Source organism: Eptesicus fuscus, chromosome 2, assembly GCF_027574615.1.
Source record: "Eptesicus fuscus isolate TK198812 chromosome 2, DD_ASM_mEF_20220401, whole genome shotgun sequence".
Lineage (NCBI taxonomy): Eukaryota > Metazoa > Chordata > Mammalia > Chiroptera > Vespertilionidae > Eptesicus > Eptesicus fuscus.
Window position 1 is genome coordinate 73,417,500 of NC_072474.1, and position 22,081 is coordinate 73,439,580.

At 41.6% G+C, this 22,081-nt stretch overlaps 1 protein-coding gene across 7 annotated transcripts in view; it reads right to left on the reverse strand.

Annotated features, from left to right (window-relative positions):
- The window catches only part of RUFY3 (RUN and FYVE domain containing 3), a 77,434-nt gene extending 58,805 nt beyond the window's left edge, over positions 1-18,629 (reverse strand). For 3 of the 7 annotated variants that reach the window (XM_054728517.1, XM_054728530.1, XM_054728529.1), the window contains exon 1: positions 857-1,034. In XM_054728517.1, coding sequence (XP_054584492.1) covers positions 857-1,034 — 178 coding nt within the window. Of the gene's footprint in view, positions 1-856; positions 1,035-17,724; positions 18,192-18,624 lie in introns of those variants that run through there. The other 4 variants (XM_054728524.1, XM_054728516.1, XM_054728514.1 and 1 more) reach the window with 4 other exon arrangements.
- Between the last annotated feature and the right edge of the window lie 3,452 nt (positions 18,630-22,081).

The following is a 22,081-nucleotide window of genomic DNA, read 5'->3' on the forward strand; positions in this document are numbered from 1 at the left end:
TGTCTCTTTTCATTATTTTTAAGGGTACAGAATAAACACTAGCTAAGAGGCCACTACTGCATTAAAAAAAAACAAAATAACTTGGAGCTATGACTCAAATTAATTCTCTTCCTTATGGTATTAAGAGAATTAAGGGGTAGAAGCTAACAACCTCTCACAATTTAGAAAGTGACAAGTCAAGAGTACACAAAAGTCTCAAAGGTAGTGACAATGGAAATTTGGGTCATCATAGTGACCACAAATAACTTGCAAAAAGCAATGGCCAAAAGACTCCATGGGTAGGGATTACCTTATTAATCATGTTTAACCTTTTCAGTCATTATGCTGTTTTAAGAGTCCATATTCATTAAATAAGCACGGAATGTAAAACTGCTTTTTCATCTAACCTAATAATCCATATTATTTAAAAAACAATAATGTTTGACCAAATATTTTTCTAGATATCATAGCCTGTCTAACATTATATCTGATAATACGATATTCCTTGAGTGTTTCAACTGTATCATGTACAATTATAATCAGGCTGTCCTAACTTATTCTATTAAGAGTCACTGTGATTTCTATAATAGTTCAGTATATAATCAAAGTTAATAGATTTTCATTATCGATTAGGGTCAGATGTGATAAATGACCTCAAATGTTCTCTTTAGAGGCTTAAAGACAAAGAACTCTAAACAAGCACCAGCATCTTGTTGAAAGGATACTTTAGGGGGCAGGGAAAATATTTATTTACCAATAAAGTAGAGAAGGTCGTTAACAGTTAGAGTATGGTTTCTTCCTACCTGTCCCTGGCCCTCCCAGCCTGCTGTAACAATGAGGGTGCTGGTGAGATACTATGGACAGGGTCTGACCATACCTTCATGGGTAGGCTCTGGGTCAGGCGTAAGTGAGATGTCATCCAGCTCTCGCAGGCAGAGCCATTCTCCATCCATAGACACTCGGAATTTGCAAAGGTAGATGGTCTCCATGGCAGCCTGTGTGATCTTGTCAGTGGTGGGGGTTGGCATATCGGTTGGAGGCGTCAGAGCAGACATGATGACTCAGCTGGGACCACAACACACACACAAACACACACACACCCCCGACAAAAATAAAACCTCCTCGCCAAAACCCCCCAAATCCAAAGCTCTGGAACAAAGCTCTCAAGGGGTGCAGGAGGTTAAAAAAGAACACACACAAAGAACAATATCTTATGGTTTAAGAACCAGCTGTTCAAGATAAACAATTCTACACTATCTTTTCCCAGAGACAGTTTCTACCACATAACAAAATAAAATGATGCTGTCTTTTCTCAGCTTCACTCCTTTTATCTTCCCTTCCCTACCCCGTCTTCTTCAGCTGAGCTATAGGCTTTAAATCCTGCACAGCTGATGCCACCTTAGCTGGCTTTAAAAAACTGGCTTCTGCATGTGTAAGTGAAAAATCCTCCTCCTTTGTGCAGAAAAAAAAAAAAAATACAAAAGGAAAAAAAATGAACAAAATTTTCAATTTAGCTTTAACAAAATCCTGAACTGCAGAATCACTTCCAGGATCTGCTCAGATGAGCCGGGATGCTGAGTTCTGACAGGATTGGTTGTGCGCAGTAAGCAGGGTGTTGACCAAAATGGCTGACTAATGAACTGAACTGAAAATCCAGGCTCATGTGACCAGCTGCTCTGAACGCAGGGCGAGCAATTCCCAGGATGCTTTATAGATGCTGCTGATGCAGGGAGAGCAATTAGGCTGCTTGCTCTCATCTTGCACAACCCACTTCCAGACTGTGCTAGTCAAACTGTGATCAGACATAACACAATGCACAGATCCTCATCAATTCCCCTCACTTTAGGATAACAGGACAATTAACATAAGAGGCAGTTAGATTAATTTAACAAGCACATAGTCCACATCTCTTTTATCCTTATATACCTAGATATTAAAATTCTTTTTTTATAATCTGCTTTTATTTTATTTTTAATATATTTTTATTAATTTCAGAGAGGAGAGAGAGATAGAAACATCAATGATGAGAGAGAATCACTGATTGGCTGCCTCCTGCATGCTCCCCACTGGAGATTGAGCCTGCAACCCGGGCATGTGACCTTGACCGGAATTGAACCCGGGACCTGAGTCTGCAGGCTGATGCTCTATCCACTGAACCAAACCAGCTAGGGCTAGATATTAAAATTCTTTACTCTGCTAAAGGTGGTGTTTTAAGAAAAGCTAAAGCAGATTTTCAATTTAAATATTATACTCTCAGGCATTTGTAATTTCCTTCTCCAAAGCACAAAAACCTGACATTTTAGACTTGACAGAAATGCAAGAAAAAAAAACCCCTTGATGTTAAAAAGTAAAATCCTTCCTGATTAATGCCAATTTCACCTCCTATTAATACTTCTGTATTTACCAAGTTTCTATACTAAGCATGTACTGTGTTTCTAATCAGAAGATAAAACTATGTTATATTTTTAAAATTCTCCCATCCTGGAACACCCTAAGGACACATTTTCATATTCTCTTAAACCAGCCGACCAACTCACCCACTGACCCACATGCATATCTGTATTATCCAAGGAGACGTTTATACTGTACGTTGCTTTCTGGGCTACATAAATAACAAGAAGATAAGGGATGATAAAGATTTTCTTTGACAGTGTTCTGGATGATTGAAAACAAGTGTTTTTTTTTTTTCTTTCTTCTTTCTATTTAAGGATCTGGTTGTAAAGAGGAACATACAACTTCAAGAAATATATCCCAGCCCTAACTGGTTTGGCTCAGTGGATAGAGCGTCGGCCTACAGACTGAAGGGTCCCAGGTTCGATTCCGGTCAAGGGCATGTATCTTGGTTGCGGACACATCCCCAGTAGGCGGTGTGAAGGAGGCAGCTGATCAATGTTTCTAACTCTCTATCCCTCTCCCTTCTTCTCTGTAAAAAATCAGTAATATATATATTTTTTTAAAAAAGAAATATATCCCAAGATGATCTATTTCATTCTAGAGATTTATTAGAGGGATATCTTGATATACTAATTTTTGAAAACTAAAAGAAAAAAATTCTCCTAGAACATTATTAAAATTTCATAAATGCTTTATCCTAATGTGAAATTAAGCTCAATGAAAAAATGCTAAGAATCAGATTCTGTAGGTAAACGAGCATTATATTGTTAGAGGAAGGTAAACTGGTATAATGTAAAAAATGTATATAAGTATATACATATTTAAAATTAGGAAGAAAATCCTTAAGTTACTAAGGAAAATAAAATATTCCAGGTTTACTCATTTCTATCTAAATCTCTTTCAACATTATCCTACATGTGGACCCAGTGCTATTCCTTCATTCATTCATTCATTCACTCACTCACTCATTCACTCACTCACTCATTCATTCATTCAATATTCACTGAGAGTACTCTAGGTTGCCAGGAAGCAATCCAGACACTGGACATGCAGTAGTAAGACAAGATCACTTTTGAGGATGCAGAATTTGCATATCCAAATACTGAACACAAGCCTTCATTTAACTCATTTAATTACAGTTTGATTTCTTTCTAGCTATACATTTACATATTAAAACTGAAAGGGGATAGATAGAGTTTCACTTTAAGCCATGCAATACCTCAAAATATAGTAAACATTCATGTAAAGTCTTATACTGAATAGTTCCTGGAACCACAATGCTAAACAGGCCTGGCTATTTTATACATGACATCAATATTCTAGGTCACTGATACAGTCTTAAAATATAGAACAGTGAATTCCTAAGTAAATCTGAATGCTTTGGGGTTGCCTGTAGTCCACCCATACCCCAATTCAGCCTGTCACAAACCACGACAAGCAATCCTTTTACCAACCAACCAATCTACTAACCCCTGAATAGGAGATTCAGGTTGATTACAACATACCAGGAATAGAACATCCAGGTTAATAATCAGAGAAACTTGGTTAACTTTCCTTCCACAGGTCCTTCTCAAGAGTCAGCTAGAGGACACACCGAGGGAAGTCAAAAGCAACTAAAATTTTGCCAAGGAGAGAAAAACCTGCCCACACTGGTTTTCCTTGAGTTTCCCAGATCTATCAGTCTGAGGAGGTATTAGCAGCCATTTCAGAAGAACTGTGGGTGGGCAGGAAAACCTATACTTCCATTATCTAGTTATACCTAGTCTTCAGCATGAACAGTTACTCACTGTCCGTAAGCAATGAATTTACTACAAAACAAGCACTATTTGTAGAAGACTAATAAAATAATTCTAAATATTGGTGAATACTATTTTTACATGTGAGTCTTTACAAGTACACATATTAGCTTAGAATATAAAGGCATTATTAGTAAGTCATCAGTAAGACATATAAACCTTGATCTTTTTTTCTTATATTCTCATTTTTCCTCATAAACATACTAATTACATGATGTACTGAACTATTTTCTCATTTAATCCCACTTGTGAATAAAGGCACATATTTGTGAACAATTGTGAGGAGGGCTGGGGTAGCCTGTGGCCTAAACAGAATTAATAGGCCTATGTGAAGTTCAAACCCAAGATGATGATCTAATACTATGTTCTAACTGTTCACGTAGCTCATCTTTTCCACATTACAACTGATTCAAAGCAAACAAGATTCACATTTCAAACTTGGAAGTTACATTCCTTTTAAAGTATATTTACTGTCACTATTATAAAGACTGATTTGTTATGCCCAATGTCCCTGTTATACAATATGGAAAAATTATTGCTTAAGGTAATAATCATTTATTGAATTTCTACTTTCTGTAAGAGGTTTTATAGATACTATAAAAAAATCCTCACAAGAATCCTGCAAAGTAGATATTGATATGCCCTTTTTACATACAAGGAAACCAAAGGTAAGCCAGTGACTGGTCCAAGATCACACAATTAGTGAGGGGCAGATCTGGGAATTCAAACTGCTTGTGTGTTGATGCCCCAAAGTCCACGTTTCCTTCTATGCTTTGCAACTTCAGCGCTCCATCCCAAGGATTACATTTTTTACGTAGGGAAAATAAAAAGAAACAAAACAAAAACCAACCAACCAAACAAAAAACAAAACAAAACAAAAAACAAACCATAGGCAAGGTCCTCATGAAATTTCCTAGACATGAATTTCAACCAATTTAAGATTTGAAAAAGAGGACATTTCTATCAGCTTTTACACTTTACACCTTAATGTTTCATAAACCATATATTCCATTGACTCACCCTTATACATTTAGCTCAGGTTTTTAATAAGTGGCATTTTCTGAGAAACTGAGAACTCAGCATGGACCTTTCCTGCTGTGTGCAATCATTTCTAAATATGGCGTACATCATCTTATTTTAAAAATATTACAACAAATATACAGATGCCTCAACAATAGATTTAGCTTCAGTTGTCTTTTTTTTTTTTAACTTTAAGAAAGGGTTTCATGTACTTTACAACCTTCTAAGCCTTTCACTCAACATAGTGTTTTCTAAGATTTATCCACACTGTAGTGTGGTGGCTGTGGTTTATCCTTTTGGCTACTGTGTTATAAGGTAATATTCCACTGTATGTATAAACAATTTTCTGATTCATTTCCATGCTAGTGAGCATTTGGGTTATTTGTAATTTTTTTTTTCATTTTAAATGATATTATGTACTTTTCAGAAATAGATTTCTTGTAGGTATGCCAATTCTTCCAAACAGGTTTGAGGGTAAGAGACCATTTCACTTATTTCTTTTATAGTTAGTTGTCTCCTATTACCTAGTTCCTATTCTGTAAATAATGGTGCTTAAAATTTGTCGCCCTTTGGAACTAAATCAGTCTGTAAATATCACAAGTTATGCTGCCCAAGGCTTCTTGGATCATAGTTTTAAAATTTAAAAAGAAAAACCTCATCTTCCCTCCCACCACCCCTCCTTTCACTAGTTGCTATTAGCACAAAAGGGTATCCTTGATAAATTATTGTGATAATTGGTGGAAAGCCCAGATGTTTTGCTAAATTATAAGATTATTCAATGGAATGATCATGATTTATTCACATGCTCTAGTCCTTCCTCCCTCTCACTTCCTTCTCTCTTTCGGACAAGAATCTATTATGTTTACCTCTGATGCTGCTAATATTTCTACAATTTTAGGTTTATACATTTGGCGGACTCAGTACTACTTAGTGGATATTAACCGAGAATGGTAATAAGTACTTTAAAATAGTTACAAATGAGAAGCTGGGTAACTATTTTGTTAGAAACAAACACCACCAGAAGTGTTAAAATGCATAATATTATTACTAGTTAAAATTAACCAGAATAAGCCCTGGCTGGTGTGTCTCAGTTGGTTGGGCTTCATCCCGTGCACTAAAAGGTTACTGGTTCAATTCCCAGTCAGGGACACATGCCTGGGTTACAGGCTCGATCCCCAGTGGGGTGTGTGCAGGAGGCAGCTGATCGATGTGTCGTTCTCACATCAATGTTTTTCTCTCTCTACCTTTCCCTTCCTATCTCTCTAAAAAATCATTAAAAAACCCTTAATTAAAAACACTTAACCAGAATAACACCAGAAATAACTCCTACCTTAATAACTAAACCTGATTTCATGGCTAAATGGCAGCAGGCAATGATTTAGAGATGTCGAGCTACCAACAACTTAGTAGATAATCTTGGAAAAGTTATCCTCTTGTCTCAATTTACGCAGTTATAAAATGAAACTAAATAACGAGCTGCACAAAGACCCTAGGCTCCACGAGAACTTTGTCTGCTTTGCACATCATTACACATCAGCTTAAAATAGACCTACCAAATACCAGAGTCTCAATAGATACTGGTTGGTATAGATACTGGTATGTAACTCTAAAGTACTCCATATTCTTGCAGTGGTATATTTCTACCCTCCTGTTTCACTTCAACCATGAAAACCAAGTTTTATAAAAGTAAGCTATATTTATGTCAGGTCATTCTAACACAGGCTTTATTCATTTGTACCTGGCAGAATCATTCATGTAACATGAATAGGGCACCTGCTATATACCAGCCACTAGGAATATGAAGAAAGAACAAGGCAACAGACAAGAAAAAGGCAATTACAGGTGTCTTAGGAATTCCTAAGTCCTTAGCACACAGATGGCTATTCAGCGTTGCTTACATACGTAACTATTTTCTCTATCAAACTGGCGACTTGTGAGTTTCACATTCATTCATTCACTCATTTTTAGCAAATAGGGATTTACTCAATAGAACAAGGAACTAGAGGGTTGCTGCTGCCTGAAAAGGAGCCTCTAATTTAGGACACGATTCCAGTTATGGGGAGGCAGGCTGAGAGAGCATGTGGACTCTGGAGTCAGAATGCCCACAGTGAGTCCTAGATCCACCACTGAGAAGTTGAGTAACCTTGGCAACTTACTGGTTTCTGGGCCTGTTTCTTCACTGATGAAATAGGGATAGTAACTTAACTCAGAGTTAAATGAAGCAATGTAAGTAAAATGCTTAGCGTGGTGCTTGGCACAAAGTAAGTAGTCAGTATATGTCAGCATTAGCATCATTATTAGTGCTTTTGTTTTCAAGAGTTAGTGGGGGGGCAAAAACCCTAATGTCACATGAAATGAAAGTGAGTAAGGATGAATGTTCATGGGACTGTGACAGAGGAAAGTAAAGAGGAGATCTGATCAAAGGGTATGCTGGGGCCTCTTTTGGGCTTTGAGGAAGGAAGAAGAGATGGGTCAGAATTTTACCAGCATTCACATCAGGTGACCAGATTTCTTAAGTTCATAAAAAGGCGAGGGAAGGAGATGAATGTCTGTGGGGAGTCCCTAAACAGATTCTAGAGGAAGAACCATATCTAAAAGCCAGCATGCTGAAATAATTTCTCTTGCTTTCTGCATGCCTCTTGCTGTCACAGCCTGCAATCTCTCCTTTCCTATGATTATGAGGTTTCAAACTTTTCCGCCTCTGATCCACCCTTCATGCCACTCTCTCTGACACATGCTGAGTGTCATGTTCATTGATATGAAACAAATACAGAACCAGACAATCACTAAGATGGGCTCTGTGAAGAATACCTCATTGCCCAGCAGTCCTCAACTCTTGATACATTTTGGGAAGACTATGAACTTTTCATAATTATTCAAATACAGTTACAGCACAGGGCCTAGCCATATTGATACTGACCCTCTCAAATATCTACTGCTTTGCAACTCTAAAAGCATTTCTTTTCACATAATTTCAAGCCAATTCTTTAATGCTTATGGTGCACTACTGACTTCCCAAAGTAGATTTTAAAATTCACACTTGAGCCACTTTGCACTACAGAAAGAAGCTTCTATGTTAATAAGGTTTGGGTAGAAATATAACAGTTATGATGTCCTGCAAAATTATCCAGTTCATTCTGCCATATTCTCATCATCATCTACCTAGACTCCTTACTACCTATAACCTACACTAGAAAAATACGTTCTCTTAGCTTCTAGATAAAACTGGACCTCTTTAACACAGTTTTCTGTTAAAAGTCAAACAAAAAGGGAAAGGATGCAAGACAGAAAGAATACAGTTGGGTGAGTATGTTTTGAGGCCAATACTAGTTCTTTAGTCTAAAATGTTGCCTTTTTTGCCATCTTTCCTCTGCTCTCTCTCCTATCCAGCAACCTTGACTGCCCTCTACCCACACTGTTTCTTTAAGGTCTCGGTGAGGGAGCACACAGTGACTAAGAATATGAGTTTTGGAGTCAGAAATTTGCTATATACAAATATTGAATCATTATGTTGTATACCTGCAACTAATATAATGCTATGTGTCAGCTATACCTCAATAAAAATAACAAACAAAACAAAAAACCACACCTCTGGGGATAGGGCCAGAAATCTGTGTTAACAAGACCTCCAGGTGACTCTGATGTGCACTAAAATTTGAGATAAGACCTTCCCTAAAACCACAGAATCTGAATCTCCAGAACATAATCTTTCAAATTCAAGGTTACTCTGTCAGAATTTTTGTAATAATTTAGATAAGTCCCTCTAGAGACACCGAATCAAATATTCTTATGAAAAACATGTTACATCCATCTACTTATATGAAGTCTATATGGACTCCTCCTCCCCATTTTTTCTTTTCAGCTTTTATTGTTAACTAAGTATTTTTTATGTATTGGCTCCTTTATCTATTGGACATTTAAAGAACTACCTCTTATAAATATAACAAAAAATTGATACATGTAAAGTTTTTAACTCCCTGCCCGTCACATAAAAATATTCTATAAAAGGTAGCCATTAAGTACTATTATTATCTTACTTGTCATATTCTTTATGTGTAATTGTTTGGGTTGCCTAACTACAGTAAAACTTTTGTTATCTAATGAAGAGCCTTTTAGAATCCTTTAGTATCCAGAATGAAGATCAGAAATAAGAAAACTCTTGTCTATAAAGAATGAACATATGGGTGGCTGATTGATGGTTCTCTCATCATTGATGTTTCTCTCTCTCCATCCCTCTCCCTTCCTCTCTGAAATCAGTAAAAATATATTGTATGGTTACTAAGAGGGGAGCAGCCAAAACAAAGTCAAAGACTCAGAGATTACACCTGACATTTTGAAACTGTTGCTTTGTCAATCAGAAGCGTGATAGGACTTTTTGATAACGCCAAGCTTAACGGGTAGATAAAACAAAAGAAAGGAGGCAGAAGAGAAGGGAGAAACTGGCTGGAAGACAAACTTCGATAGTTTAGGCACCAGTGGTGATAAAAGCCAAGTCAGGAAGGCTAGCAGCAGGCAGGCTGTTTAGTCATGAGGCAGGAAATGTGGGCATAACCCAGCTCCCTATACCTCAGCAGCTCAGGATGACCCTGGTTATTGCAGCTGTGTGTAGAAAGTGACCCACCTGCATTTCAGTATTCTGAAAGGCTCACTTCCAGTTCTCTGGTAGTCACTAATTTACAACTACACACTAACTGAAGATGTTACATTTCTGAGGGATGCTTTAATTTTTTTTAAAAATCCTCACTGGAGGATATGTTTTTATGGATATGAGAGAGAGAGAGAGAGAGAGAGAGAGAGAGAGAGAGAGAGAGAGAGAGAGAGACAGAGAGAGACCACCTCCCGAACTTGCCCCGACTAGGGATTGAACCTGCAACCTGGGTATGTGCCTTGACCTCGAATCAAACTTGTCACCCTTTGGTTCACAGGACGATGTCCAACCAACTGACCCACACTGGCCAGGGCCTTTTTTTTTTTAAGGGTGCTTGATAATATCTGCCATTTGACAAAACAGCAGTTAACAGATCACAAAGTGACTGTTTGCATTCTTAACATAGTTGGAAAAGAGCTGAAGGCTAAGATTTGTGAAACACAGTATTGTAAATGCAGCACTTCTCTACATTAATTATATCAAAATATTGTTTTAAAAAAAGTCACAAATGAAGCTGTTCTAAAAACTACTATCATGAAGGTGAATGCTCCAAACTTTCGTGTTCTGATGGTTCAACCCTCCCCCGCCCATATCTCCCAGTGTTGGGCAGCTGCCTCAATATTTACAAAACAGAATAAATTACGCCTGTCTTTTCAAAATTTAAAAAGCATATAACAGATAAACTGCTTAATGAGTATTCAACTCCTGACCAGGTATAATGTTTTCTAGAGTACTACTAAACAATAAAAGACAGACACACACACACTAATAGAAATGTCTATGGAGGATAACCCCAAATCAATGAATACATGTATATACACACATAAATAATATATATATATAAATATATATATGCATACATACATAATAGGTACATATCTTTATATTTTATGTTTGTGTATGAAACTGTGAACATAAAAGTAATTTTCTCACCTTAAATATTCATCCTGGGTTTATATATAAGAAAGGTCCTTCCCCAAATCAGAGCTCCTTAAAGAGCATCTGTGAAAAACAGTCAAATGTTTCTAGGAGCCTCACTCTCTGCACTTTCCAGGGCTCCAGCAAGACACTCACTAGTAGGTATACTGATGTTGAAGTGGGTAGTTACAATAACAATGCCGGTCCTTTCCAAGGTTTTTCCCTTCTTTCTTTTCCTCTCTAAGCCCTCCTCCCATCTCAAAACAGCATAAATACAAAGAAGGCTGTTTCCTGAGTGGGACAATTTTTTTGTAAACTGCTGTAATTGGGAGATAAAACACAAGGGCAGAGATGTGGGCAATTTGCATGGCATTGTCTTAAACATAAATGTTTGCTGCAGCTCTCAGAGTTGGAAGAAGAGTAACTGTCAATAGAAGCTGGTAATGGTGCAGATGGTAGGAGTGCCTCTTCCCTCCAACACCAAGGAGAAGCTATCTCTTGCCCATCCCATCCATCCCCAAGATGACTTCTAAAGTTAGAATGGACAAGAAAGGCACTAAAAATATTGGACCATGGCATGCAAATAGCTCCTTCTTATATAGTTGATGAGAAATTAGTGTGGGAGGTCATATATAAGGAGAAAAACACCCATTAAATATGAACATCTACATGTTTGTGAATGTATGCAGAAGTTCTGAAAGAAAACACCAAACTCAAAGGTGGTGGAGAAGGGGGACTGGGGACCCACAGAAAAGAAAGTTCACTTTGCATTCTATGTACTTATGTTATAAAGCATCTAAAAATGAGAATAGATCCATGTATTTGTTACTTGCAATTTTTATAAATCAACAAAAAATTGGCATCGTGGAAACTCTGATGAGATTTTAAAGCTAGAAGTTAAAAAATTGAGATTACCAGCCCTCAAAAACTCAGAAAGGGACATAACCCAACAAGGCACATCAGAAACCTCCTTTCTTACTGCTTATAAGCATGCTGGATACTTTATGAACATTACTAGAGGCCTGGTGCACAAATTTTGTGCACTCGGGCGGTGGTCCCTCAGCATGGCCTGCACCCTCTCGCAGTCTGGGCTTAAGCCGTCAGTGGGACATCCCTAGTGCTGCTGTGGAAGCGGGAGAGGCTCCTGACACTGCCGCTGTGCTCGCCAGCCGTGATCCCCCTGATGGTCAGTGCATGTCATAGCAAGCAGTTGAGTGGCCTTAGCATATCATTAGCATACTAGAGGCCCGGTGCCCCAAATTTGTGCACAGGTAGGGTCCCTAGGCCTGGCTGGCAATCAGGGCCAATCTGTGGGGCGACTGGCGGGGCCCCCGCTGGCACCCACCTTGGCTGGCCTGAGGCTTGTGGGCTGGGGGCAGCTCCTGTGTTGAGCATCTGGCCCCTGGTGGTCAGTGCGTGTCATAGCCACCGGTCGTTCTGCTGTTCGGTTGATTTGCATATTAGGCTTTTATTATATAGGATTACGCTTTGATTGGTGAATGGTCTACCAGATGACTGGACACTTAGCATATTAGGCTTTTATTATATAGGATATACTGTAAGATTTTACAGACACAGTACATATCCCAAACCCAAAAAACTTTAGGCTACTCTTCTGCACGCACTTTTGCTATTTTCATTAGTGTCTTTTAAACAAAGTTGGGTGTGACTCAGTTGGTTAGGTGTTGTCACACGCACCAAAAGGTTGATGGTTCCATTCCCAGTCAGGGCTCATGCCTGGGTTGCAGCTCAATTCCCAGTAGGGGATGTGCAGGAGGCATCCTATACATGTTGGGTTCTCACATATGCTACACTCTTACATCGATGTTTCTCTCTCTCCCTCTTCCTTCTCTCTCTAAAAATCAATAAAAAATCTTAAAAAACAAACAAACAAGCAAAACACAAAGCTTTTGAACTCAAAAGTAAATGTTAACTTTAAAATCTCTGAGTACAGTCAGGATTCCTAAAATAAAAAGAGAATGCCTTAATATAGGGTGGGGCAAAGTAGGTTTATAGTTGTAAGTACACAAAAGTTTATTCTTGTATTATTATTTATTAATTACTGTATTATTTTCCATACGAACAACTGTAAACCTACTTTTGCTTCACCCTGTATAGTCTCTCAAAGTTATTATATATTATACACCTTTGACAAATACATTAGCCAGAGTTAAAAACTGAGTGTTGAGTAGGCAAATATTCATTGGATGTTTAGGTTGAATGCAAATATTATCCTGGTAACGGAAATGAGAAGTCTTTTAAAAACTGGTCTTAGTTGCTCAAATGGACAGTCAGGAGAGCTAGGGTTCTGGTGTCAGGTACATCACAGAAAGCAATATTGCACTGACTCTGCAGGGCAGCGACAAGAAAGTATTTTTATTAATAAACAGAGTATTCCTTTTTCCAAGTATGTGTGAGTTCTAAAGTACATATAAAAATAAAAGATAAAAATAAAAACTCAGTGTAAAACAAGAACTACTTTAAGTCAATTTTATATGTGAATAAAATATACAACAGTTATCTTTTACTAATTTGAAATGTCCTTAGTGAGTGACTGGTCTTTAAACGCAGTGGAAGTGGGCCCTGGCTGGTGTGGCTCAGTTGGTTGGAGTGTTGTCCCATACACTGAAAGGTGGTGGGTTCGATTCTGGTCAGGTCACATACCCAGGACGCAGGTTTGATCCCGAGGTCAGGGTGCGTGTGGGAGGCAACCAATTCATGTTTCTTTCTCTCTCCCTTCATTTCTCTAAAATCAATGAAAAAGCATATCTTCGGGTGAGGATTAAAAAGAATAAATAAATAAACACAGTGGAAGTGGGACTCTGGCATTTTCCCAGTAATTTTTCTAAGCACTTACACGTATATCAATAAATTATTTCAGAAATAAATATCATGAGCAGCTATTAGAATTTTAACGCTAACAAACTGTGCCATACACCTACTGTTATTGTAGGGAGGAATCAAATAAAATCAACTGAAGTTGAAATTAACATCCACTAGTTATACTGGCCAACAGTTGAAAAATTCTTCTACTTCAAATGCTGTACCACAATCGTTATACAGAGTTTTAAAGAACTGATAGGCCCAGCTGATGTGGCCCAGTGGTTGAGCCTCCACACATGAACCAGGAGATCAGGGTTTGATTCCTGGTCAGGCACATGCCCAGGGTTGTGAGCTTGATCCCTTGTAGGGGGCATAGAGGAGGCAGCTGACCAATGATTCTCTCTCATCATTAATGTTTCTACATCTCTCTCCCTTCCTCTCAGAAATCAATAAAAACATATTTAAAAAATAAACAATTATCTATATTCTATATAATAAAGAGGGAATATGCAAATTGACCCTCAGGCCATAACAAACATGGCGACCCCCACAGTGGGGGCGGGGCCGGCTGCTCCATGCACCTGCTGCTCAGTTCCCACAGTCCCGTGGGGCGGGAGTGGCGGGAGGCTCGGTGGCCGCGAAGAGGCCAAGCCAAGCCGCCTGGCGGTCCTGCGCGAAGAGGCCAAGCCACCTGAGGTCCCGGATGAAGAAGCCACTCCGCTGGCCAGCCTGCACTATGAACCTGTTCGGGCGAGTGGTGCGGAGTCTGGGGCCTCTAGCCCACAGCCCTCCCGCCTGGGTCTGAATTGCTTTTCCTCTGAGCAACGTTTTTCTGCGCATGCGTGTACAAGTTCAGGGTTTTGTTTTGGTTTGTTTTTACCCCAGAGATTGAAGGAATCGCCAGCGTTATCTTTCGTGTTTTGGAATCATCCCCTGTGCTTCTCTGATTTTTCGGTTGATAGTATCCCAGGTCACAGGAAGTCTCCCTCTCCCCAGAGTTAGGAGCACCAGCCCAGGTCCACCCTCGGCCCGGTTGTGACTGCGGGGGTGAGTTCCTGTAGGCTGGGGTTTGTTCCCCACGCATTAGCAGTAGGAGATCAGTGCCTTTGTTATTGCTGTGTGTCTGGGTTTTAATTGGACAAATGCCTGGCGGTCCCGCGAAGAAGCCGCCCGGCGGTCCCGGATGCCAGCTTCGCAAAATCTTTTAGGAGGAGAATTCTGTCTGGGTTTCCCCAAATTCCCTCAGCCCCTACTGTAAAGGCGCAGAACAAGTGAGTCCCCTTAAATAAAAATCAGAGGTCTCCAGCAATGGTGGGCCTCTCTCATCACAGTCATTTGGACTGGATGGCATTTGAGTATTTATCTAGGCACCATGAAGAGAAACACATGCTCAAGTCATGATCTCTGCCCTTAAAAAACTCACAATCTTATTAGAGCGAGTGGATGATAAAAGCGCAGTAATGACATCAGAATGTAAGGCAACAATACAGAGAGGAACAGAGGCAATGGCTAGGGTGATTTTCCAACAATTAGTACAAAGAGTATGTGCTGTGAATTAAAAAAAATATATATATATGTGTGGAAGTAGCTGCTTCATGAGTATGGCATCCCTTCCTATTTTAAAGGAAGCTGAGTTCCATGTGAACTGTGTACTATGCTATGATATCTGAGGCACAGGACAAGGGAGGCCCTAAGTGTACAATGCTTTGATATTTGAGTCATTCTTTATTGTTCAATGTGATTTATTTCTGTACGCCTCAGTTTTGTAATAGTTAAATTACTTGAATAATTCATCTTGCTATAAAATATTACTAGAAGATTAAATGATCAGGTGACATTTATTGTTATTTTCTATAAATGAACACAATCTCTGGTATGCTAGAGTGATAGGTATTATAGAAATATCCAGATAGGGAGACCCACAGGCTTGATTACAAGTGAGGCTTACTATCACATCCCAAATTTATTGCTTAAAAAAAAAAGCAGGGAGCCAACTAGAAACTGAACCAAATATAAGCCCTTAAAGGGCAAATGTAAATTGGATAAGCTTCGCTATTACAAGAGAAACAAGAAAAAATTCAGACACAAGAATGAGAAGCACACTGAATCCACTCTAAGATGCTGCTAAAGAAAAAGAATGGTATACTATGAAAATGCTTAATTGTAAAGAGATTTGTTCAAAGAGGATTTCCCAGAGTAGGTGGTATTTCAGTTAATTTTTTTAAATGTGAAAAGGTTAGCTAGATAAGAAAAAGGTACAGGGGTCCCAATTGCAGAGGGTGCAGGCTGGGCTGAAGCCCCTCCCCTCCCCCTGCATGAATTTCGTGCACCGGGCCTCTAGTATATATATAAAAGCCTAACCGACCGGCTGACCGGTAGCTATGATGTGCAATGACCACCAGGGGGAAGATGCTCAAGGCAGGAGCTGTCAAGCGACAGCAACTTTGCAGAGTGCCCTCTCGCACTCTGAGACCCCTTGGGGGATGTCAGACTGGCAGTTTCTGCCCGATCCCTGCAGGCCAGACAGAGGGACGCCACCTGTGGGAGGGATGCCACTCATTCCACAGAGGCCCTTGGAGGGCCTGGCCGGGGAGGGACCACGGGAGGTTGGCTCCAGGGTGTGAAGGCCCCCACCAGCCACCTTCCAATTAATTTTCTTTCAATGTGCACGAATCCGTGCACCTGGCCTCTAGTACAGAAATAAAAAAAATAATTTTTAAGGAGAAAAATAGAGGCTGTGCTGAAAGAACAAAGTAGAAAGCCGAGTCCTTAGAAACTGAAAAGCAGTGTTGAGAATATTCTTATCGAACTCTGCTTATAAGAGGACTCATTTCTTCCTTGATTAGATATTCCCATCGGAAGATTTTGTAGGTAAGAAATAAAGAAATAAGGAGCAAGTAATAAAGAAAATGATAAAGGTGACACTGGACTACTTCTAATGGACGGTAACCTAGGCGGGATCTCCCACCACCGTTTTGGACATGTGGTATTTGCTTCAAGAGCATGAGATTGGTAGGCAAGGAATCTGGGCCAACTTCATTCCTTCTCTTACTGTTTCTTAGGACAAATCACTTAATACTGATCCTCAGCTTCCACATCTGAAAAAGTGGCACGGTATTTGGCTCACAGAGATGTGAGGATTAACTATGATAATCAGTACATGCACATAGGAGATATTCAAACTAATGTTAATCTTTTCCCCGCTGATGGCTCAGGCGGCAGAAAAGGCAGTCAGGATTTCTTGGCAGTGCAGAGCAATTAAAAGGTTTGCCTTGATGCTTAAAAAAAAAAACAAACTCTAGCAGAGAGAGAGAGAGAGAGAGAAGAGAGAGAGAGAGAGAGAGAGAGAGAGAGAGAGACCCCCCTTATTACCCTAGGCAAGTTTCGTTCCCTTTTCAGAGCTCATACAGCGAAGTACTTCGCATTTATATACATATCATGCCTCGTATCTTCAGTATCTACACTTTCACGTGTAAGATCTTATCTTTTAAAATTAGATTTAACACTCCTCCAAGAAGTCTTTTACACACAGTTGCCTCCTCTGGCCCCGCTCATCACGGGTAGCAGCAAACATGTGCTGACAGACAGAGCACACAGTGGGGTCAGCTCGTCCAGAGGCTCCGGTGACAGCGGTCCCGGAGGGTGGAGGCCTCTTCCAGCCAAAAGCCAGAGCCCGGGAGGTGCCCTCCCGAAGCCGCCATCCCCGCCTCGTCCCCTGGCGCACCGTCCCGGGGTTCTCTTCCCACTCCGGGGGGACGGGTCTGCGACACCGACCCGAGCAAACGCTCGTAAAGAATTCGCTGGCACCGCGGAGGCCGCCCGGGCGGCGGCGGCGGCGCGGCGGCCACACCTACTTGGCCGCGGCGGCGCGGGGAGCCCGCAGAAGGCGGGCCGGACGCCGCCCCCTCCTCCCCTCCTCCGGGAAGGCTCCCGGCCCGGGACGGGGTCTGGGACCCGGGAGCGCGTGAGAGTCTGCGAGGACGAGCGCCCGGCTCGGGAGAGAGGGGGGGAGGCCGCGCCGGCCGGAGCCCGCGGCCGGGGGAGACTTGGAGGTGAACAGTCGGGCGCTCGGACCACGGCGGCCTCTCGCCCCGGGACAGGTGCTTCCCCACCGCCCCCGCCCCCGGCCCTCCCGCCGCCACTCACGGTGCTTGCCGCCGCCGCCGCCGCCGCCGCTCGGGTAGCTCAGCAGCAGGAAGGGCAGCGGGGAGCCCGGCGACGGCGGGGTCCTCCAGGCGCGCGGCTGCTGAGGCGGCGGGCGCGCTGCGAAGCCGGTGCCCCCATCGCCCGGGTAGAGCAGGAAGAAGGGGGCGGCCACCGGCGAGCCGGGCTCCGACTGCCCCCCGGGGGAGGCCGGCGGCGGCCCCGCCTCGCCCTCTGGGTCCGCGCCCCCGGTGGCAGCGCGGCCCGGCCGCTCCCCGCCCCTCGCCGGCTCCTCGCTGGAACTTTCCGCGCCGGCGGCGGCGGCGGGCGGCGGTGAGGGCTCAGCCATGCCTGCTCTTCCCACGCCGCCGCCTCGGATCGCGCCCCGGCCTGGGCAGGGGGGCGGGGACCACAGCGGGGCGCCGCTGCCCCGTCCCGTCGCTCCGCCGCCGCCGCCGCCTTCCTCCTTGGCCGCGGGCCGGCGTCTGGGCTCCGCCGCTCGGCCTAAGCCCGCCCCGCCGGGCCCGAGCCAGCGGGAGGGACGGCCCCGCCCGACGGCGCGGCCTGCGTACCGGCCGCCTCCTCCCTGCCCCCCGCCCGGCCCGGCTCCCCCAGGGGGCGGTGTGCCCGCTGCCCTCCCGCCTCCGCGGCCCGGGGAGGCGGCGGCGTGTGGGCCCCGGGGACGGAAAGGTGGCGATGCCTAGAGGCGCTTTGTGTGTAACCGCCTAAGGTGTGGGCTGAAGAAGCGAAAGCTAATTTAAGCGAATTTTAAAGGACTCCCCTCCCCCCCCGTATTAAACTGTATCCTTTGCCTTTCACACACGGGAACTGCACGCGCCGATGCCCGGGTTGGATCCACGGGCTTTTTGTGTGAGAGAGCAGAGGTGGGCGGCTTCCGCTCACCGCCGCTTTTGTTCCCGCCCGGTGCGCGGGGCGGAACCGGGATTTGGCTGGACTCGAACTCCCCGGTTTCCGGCTTCCCCGGGCGGGCGGGCGCGCGGGCGCGTTTTAGGCCAAACAGCTTAGAATTTGTAGGACCGGCGTCAATTCCCGGTCGGCAGTTTTCACTTCCCGGCGGCCTGGCTAGTAATTGGCCCCCGCTGTTTTCTTTGGATTATTTAAATCAATGGTTACCGATCCAGTAATTCCCCTGAGTCAACATTCTCTGATAAAGACCATTTCTGGTTCCCATCCTCATTCTTCACGCCCCATTCCGTGACTGTTCCCCGGGTACCTCCTAGCAGCAGATGGGCTTTGTGTTCGGGTTGTAAAAGGCTGTCATGGAACCCATGTTGACTCATAATTGAAATCACTGTTGTGTAACATTTGCCCACCTGCTTTTTACTCTGGTCTGTTTTTCCCTCTGGAGAGGAAGCTACTTCTCTAAAAGGAAAAGTAAATCTTTTTATTGTTAGTCTCTGAAAACCGCTCTTGAAATCGCCACAAGAAATTGCCACGTGGCTTTCACCAAATCTTTTAAACAAGAACGATTTAAAAGGAAATGTTTACAAGAAGCTAACTTCAAGCAGTCAGAAATTTTTTAAAAATAATATATATTTTATTGATTTTTTACAGAGAGGAAGAGAGAGGGATAGAGTTAGAAACATCGATGAGAGAAACATCGATCAGCTGCCTCTTGCACACCCCCTACTGGGGATGTGCCCGCAACCAAGGTACATGCCCTTGACCGGAATCGAACCTGGGACCCTTGAGTCCGCAGGCGGATGCTCTATCCACTGAGCCAAACCGGTTTTGGCCAGAAAATTTCTTAATAACTTTTCACTTTTTGGCATTTCCCTGACCTGTAGGTCCCAGCGCTACCACCTTCTTGACTAAGCTGTCATCTGGGCCTAGATTCCTCTTCTGTAAAAATTATCACATTACTTATTCATAGGTATATTGTGGAGGTTAAATAAGAAATAGAAGCTTTTAGACAGGGTCTAGCATAGGGTAAAACAATAAATATTAGCTACGTTTTTATTATTTTGGCAAAACAGCATTATAAATAAGAAAAACTCGATTGAGAAAAGCCTTTTCATTATATCTTTAAAATTTTGGAAGTTTGTTGGACCTTTTCATTTTAGTTGTGGTGATGGTGAGAGTATTGATAAAAAAACCACACCACCACATTTGCCTTTTAAGAAGTGCAAATTGTATAATATCCTGAAGAGAAAAATGAAAAGATCTCAGGTAAGGGCAGGTTTCAGTTATTGCAACCTGACACAAAATCCACAATTTGTTCTCAAAGTGTGTTGTCTGCACCAATTTTCTCTTTAAAAAAACTTAAAACAAATTTTTTTTTTCAATTATAGTTGATATTCAATATATTAGTCTCAGGTGTACAGCATAGTGACTAGATATTTATATAACTTGCAAGGTGATTCCCCATATGTCTAGAGCCCACCTGACACCACACAGTTATTACAATATTACCAATATTCTCTATGCTGTACTTTACATCCCCTATTTTGTAACTATTGATTTGTACTTCTTAATTCCTTCACTTTTTCCATCCAGTCCCCCAACCCTGTATTATATGGTTTTAACACCCATCTTTAAGTGGATATTTTACCTTGTTGTTTTTTTTCATGCAGAAATTTTGAAGTATCATTATATTTTTGTCAGGTTCCTTCAGAGAGGTTCTGCATTGTTTCAGTAAAGAATTTGACAGGAATATACACTTATGCCATTGTAGGTAGAAGAGAACAGAGTCCTCACAAACCATTCTTGAGAAAGGCCAATAAGCAGCCAAGGGAGTCATTCATTTAAAGAACGAAATGCTATCTAGTCTAAGTTGCTAACTTTCTCCTTTCTAGTTGGCTAAGATACCTATAGGTATTAGAAACTTTGACATGCTGTGGAATCTTGCAGTTATTTTTTTTAAATGGCATTCTACTTTTAAAAACAGTTCAATTTATACCTTATGTCATTAATTGGCAGTGTAATGAATATAGAAAATGCTGAAATGAGTCCTCTAAATTTTATAGGGAACGCTATTTATGAGCATTTTCTTTAAAGGTGGATGATACTCCAAGTTCCTAGTTTCTGATGCTTTTAGCTTTTGGATCAATGATGTAATCACAGCCCTGCATAACCTCTGGTGACATAAAGGGATGATTCAGCTGCTACACACATTTAGGGAAGCCAAGATTATAAAAATAAGCCTGAACACGATGCTCCCTCTTGAAAATGCACAGAGCATCTTCCTATAGTTTTAAAGTGACAAAACCCAAGCCCTGGTAAAAATCAAGCTCTATTTTCTTGTCATATAAAGCAAGGGATGTTTTTCAACTTATCTGCATTTTATTTTTATTTGTCCATGTTTGGTTTTTTGAAACCTTGTGGTGATCTTAAGGATGGACACTTAGATTACAAAACATTTTAGAGATCAATGTCATGGATATATATCTAGCATAAGCTTCTTAGAGCTGTGATCAGAGAAAGTATAACACTTGAGAAGGGTTGATATTCTTCAGTTTAGTATATAGATGTATTATGATTCTAAAATAATGGTTTTCTAGAGCCACTTATTTTTCATTGTGTGGTACTTGGGAAAAGTCTTATTTGAAAACAAGGCAATTTAAGACTTGATGTTAAACTTATCATTTTAATAAATGCAGGAATTTATTTGTGCTAACCTATAATAATAAAAGCACAATATGCTAATTAGACTGGATGTCCTTCCAGACAAAGCCAGGGCTGTGAGGTAAGCCTGGGTCCCAGGTGCTTGCTGGTGGCTGGAGGAAGGAAGGTCTACTCTTGCACGAACTTTGTGCATTGTGCTTCTAGTTAGTTAATATAAAGCCTCTGTGAAAAACTCTCTTAAGAGTCCATCCTTTTTTGCTTTTTATTTTTTAAAATATATTTTTATTGATTTCAGAGAGGAAGGAAGAGGGAGAGAGAAACATCAATGATGAGAGAGAATCATTGATCGGCTGCCTCCTGCACACCTCCACTGGGGATTGAGCCTGCAAGCCGGGCATGTGCCCTTGACCAGAATCTAACCTGGGACCCTTCAGTCTGCAGGCCGACGCTCTTTCCACCAAGCCAAACTGGCCAGGGCCTTCTTTGCTTTTGAATTACTAGGTTTTGATTACCGTTATTTCTATTTTGATTATTATTTGATTAGTTTCCAGTATTAATTTCAAAAATACTTAGTGAATATACACCTTCTTTCCATGTTTATTGTATCTATAATACTCTTTAAGAAATACACTATTCTTAATACAACAATGCACTCTCAATAAATACCTTTATCTTTTTTTTTTTTTTTTTTTTTTTTTTTAATTTCTTTATTGATTAAGGTGTCACATATTTGTCCTCATCCCCCCATTCCCATCCCACCCCTCTCCCCACGCAT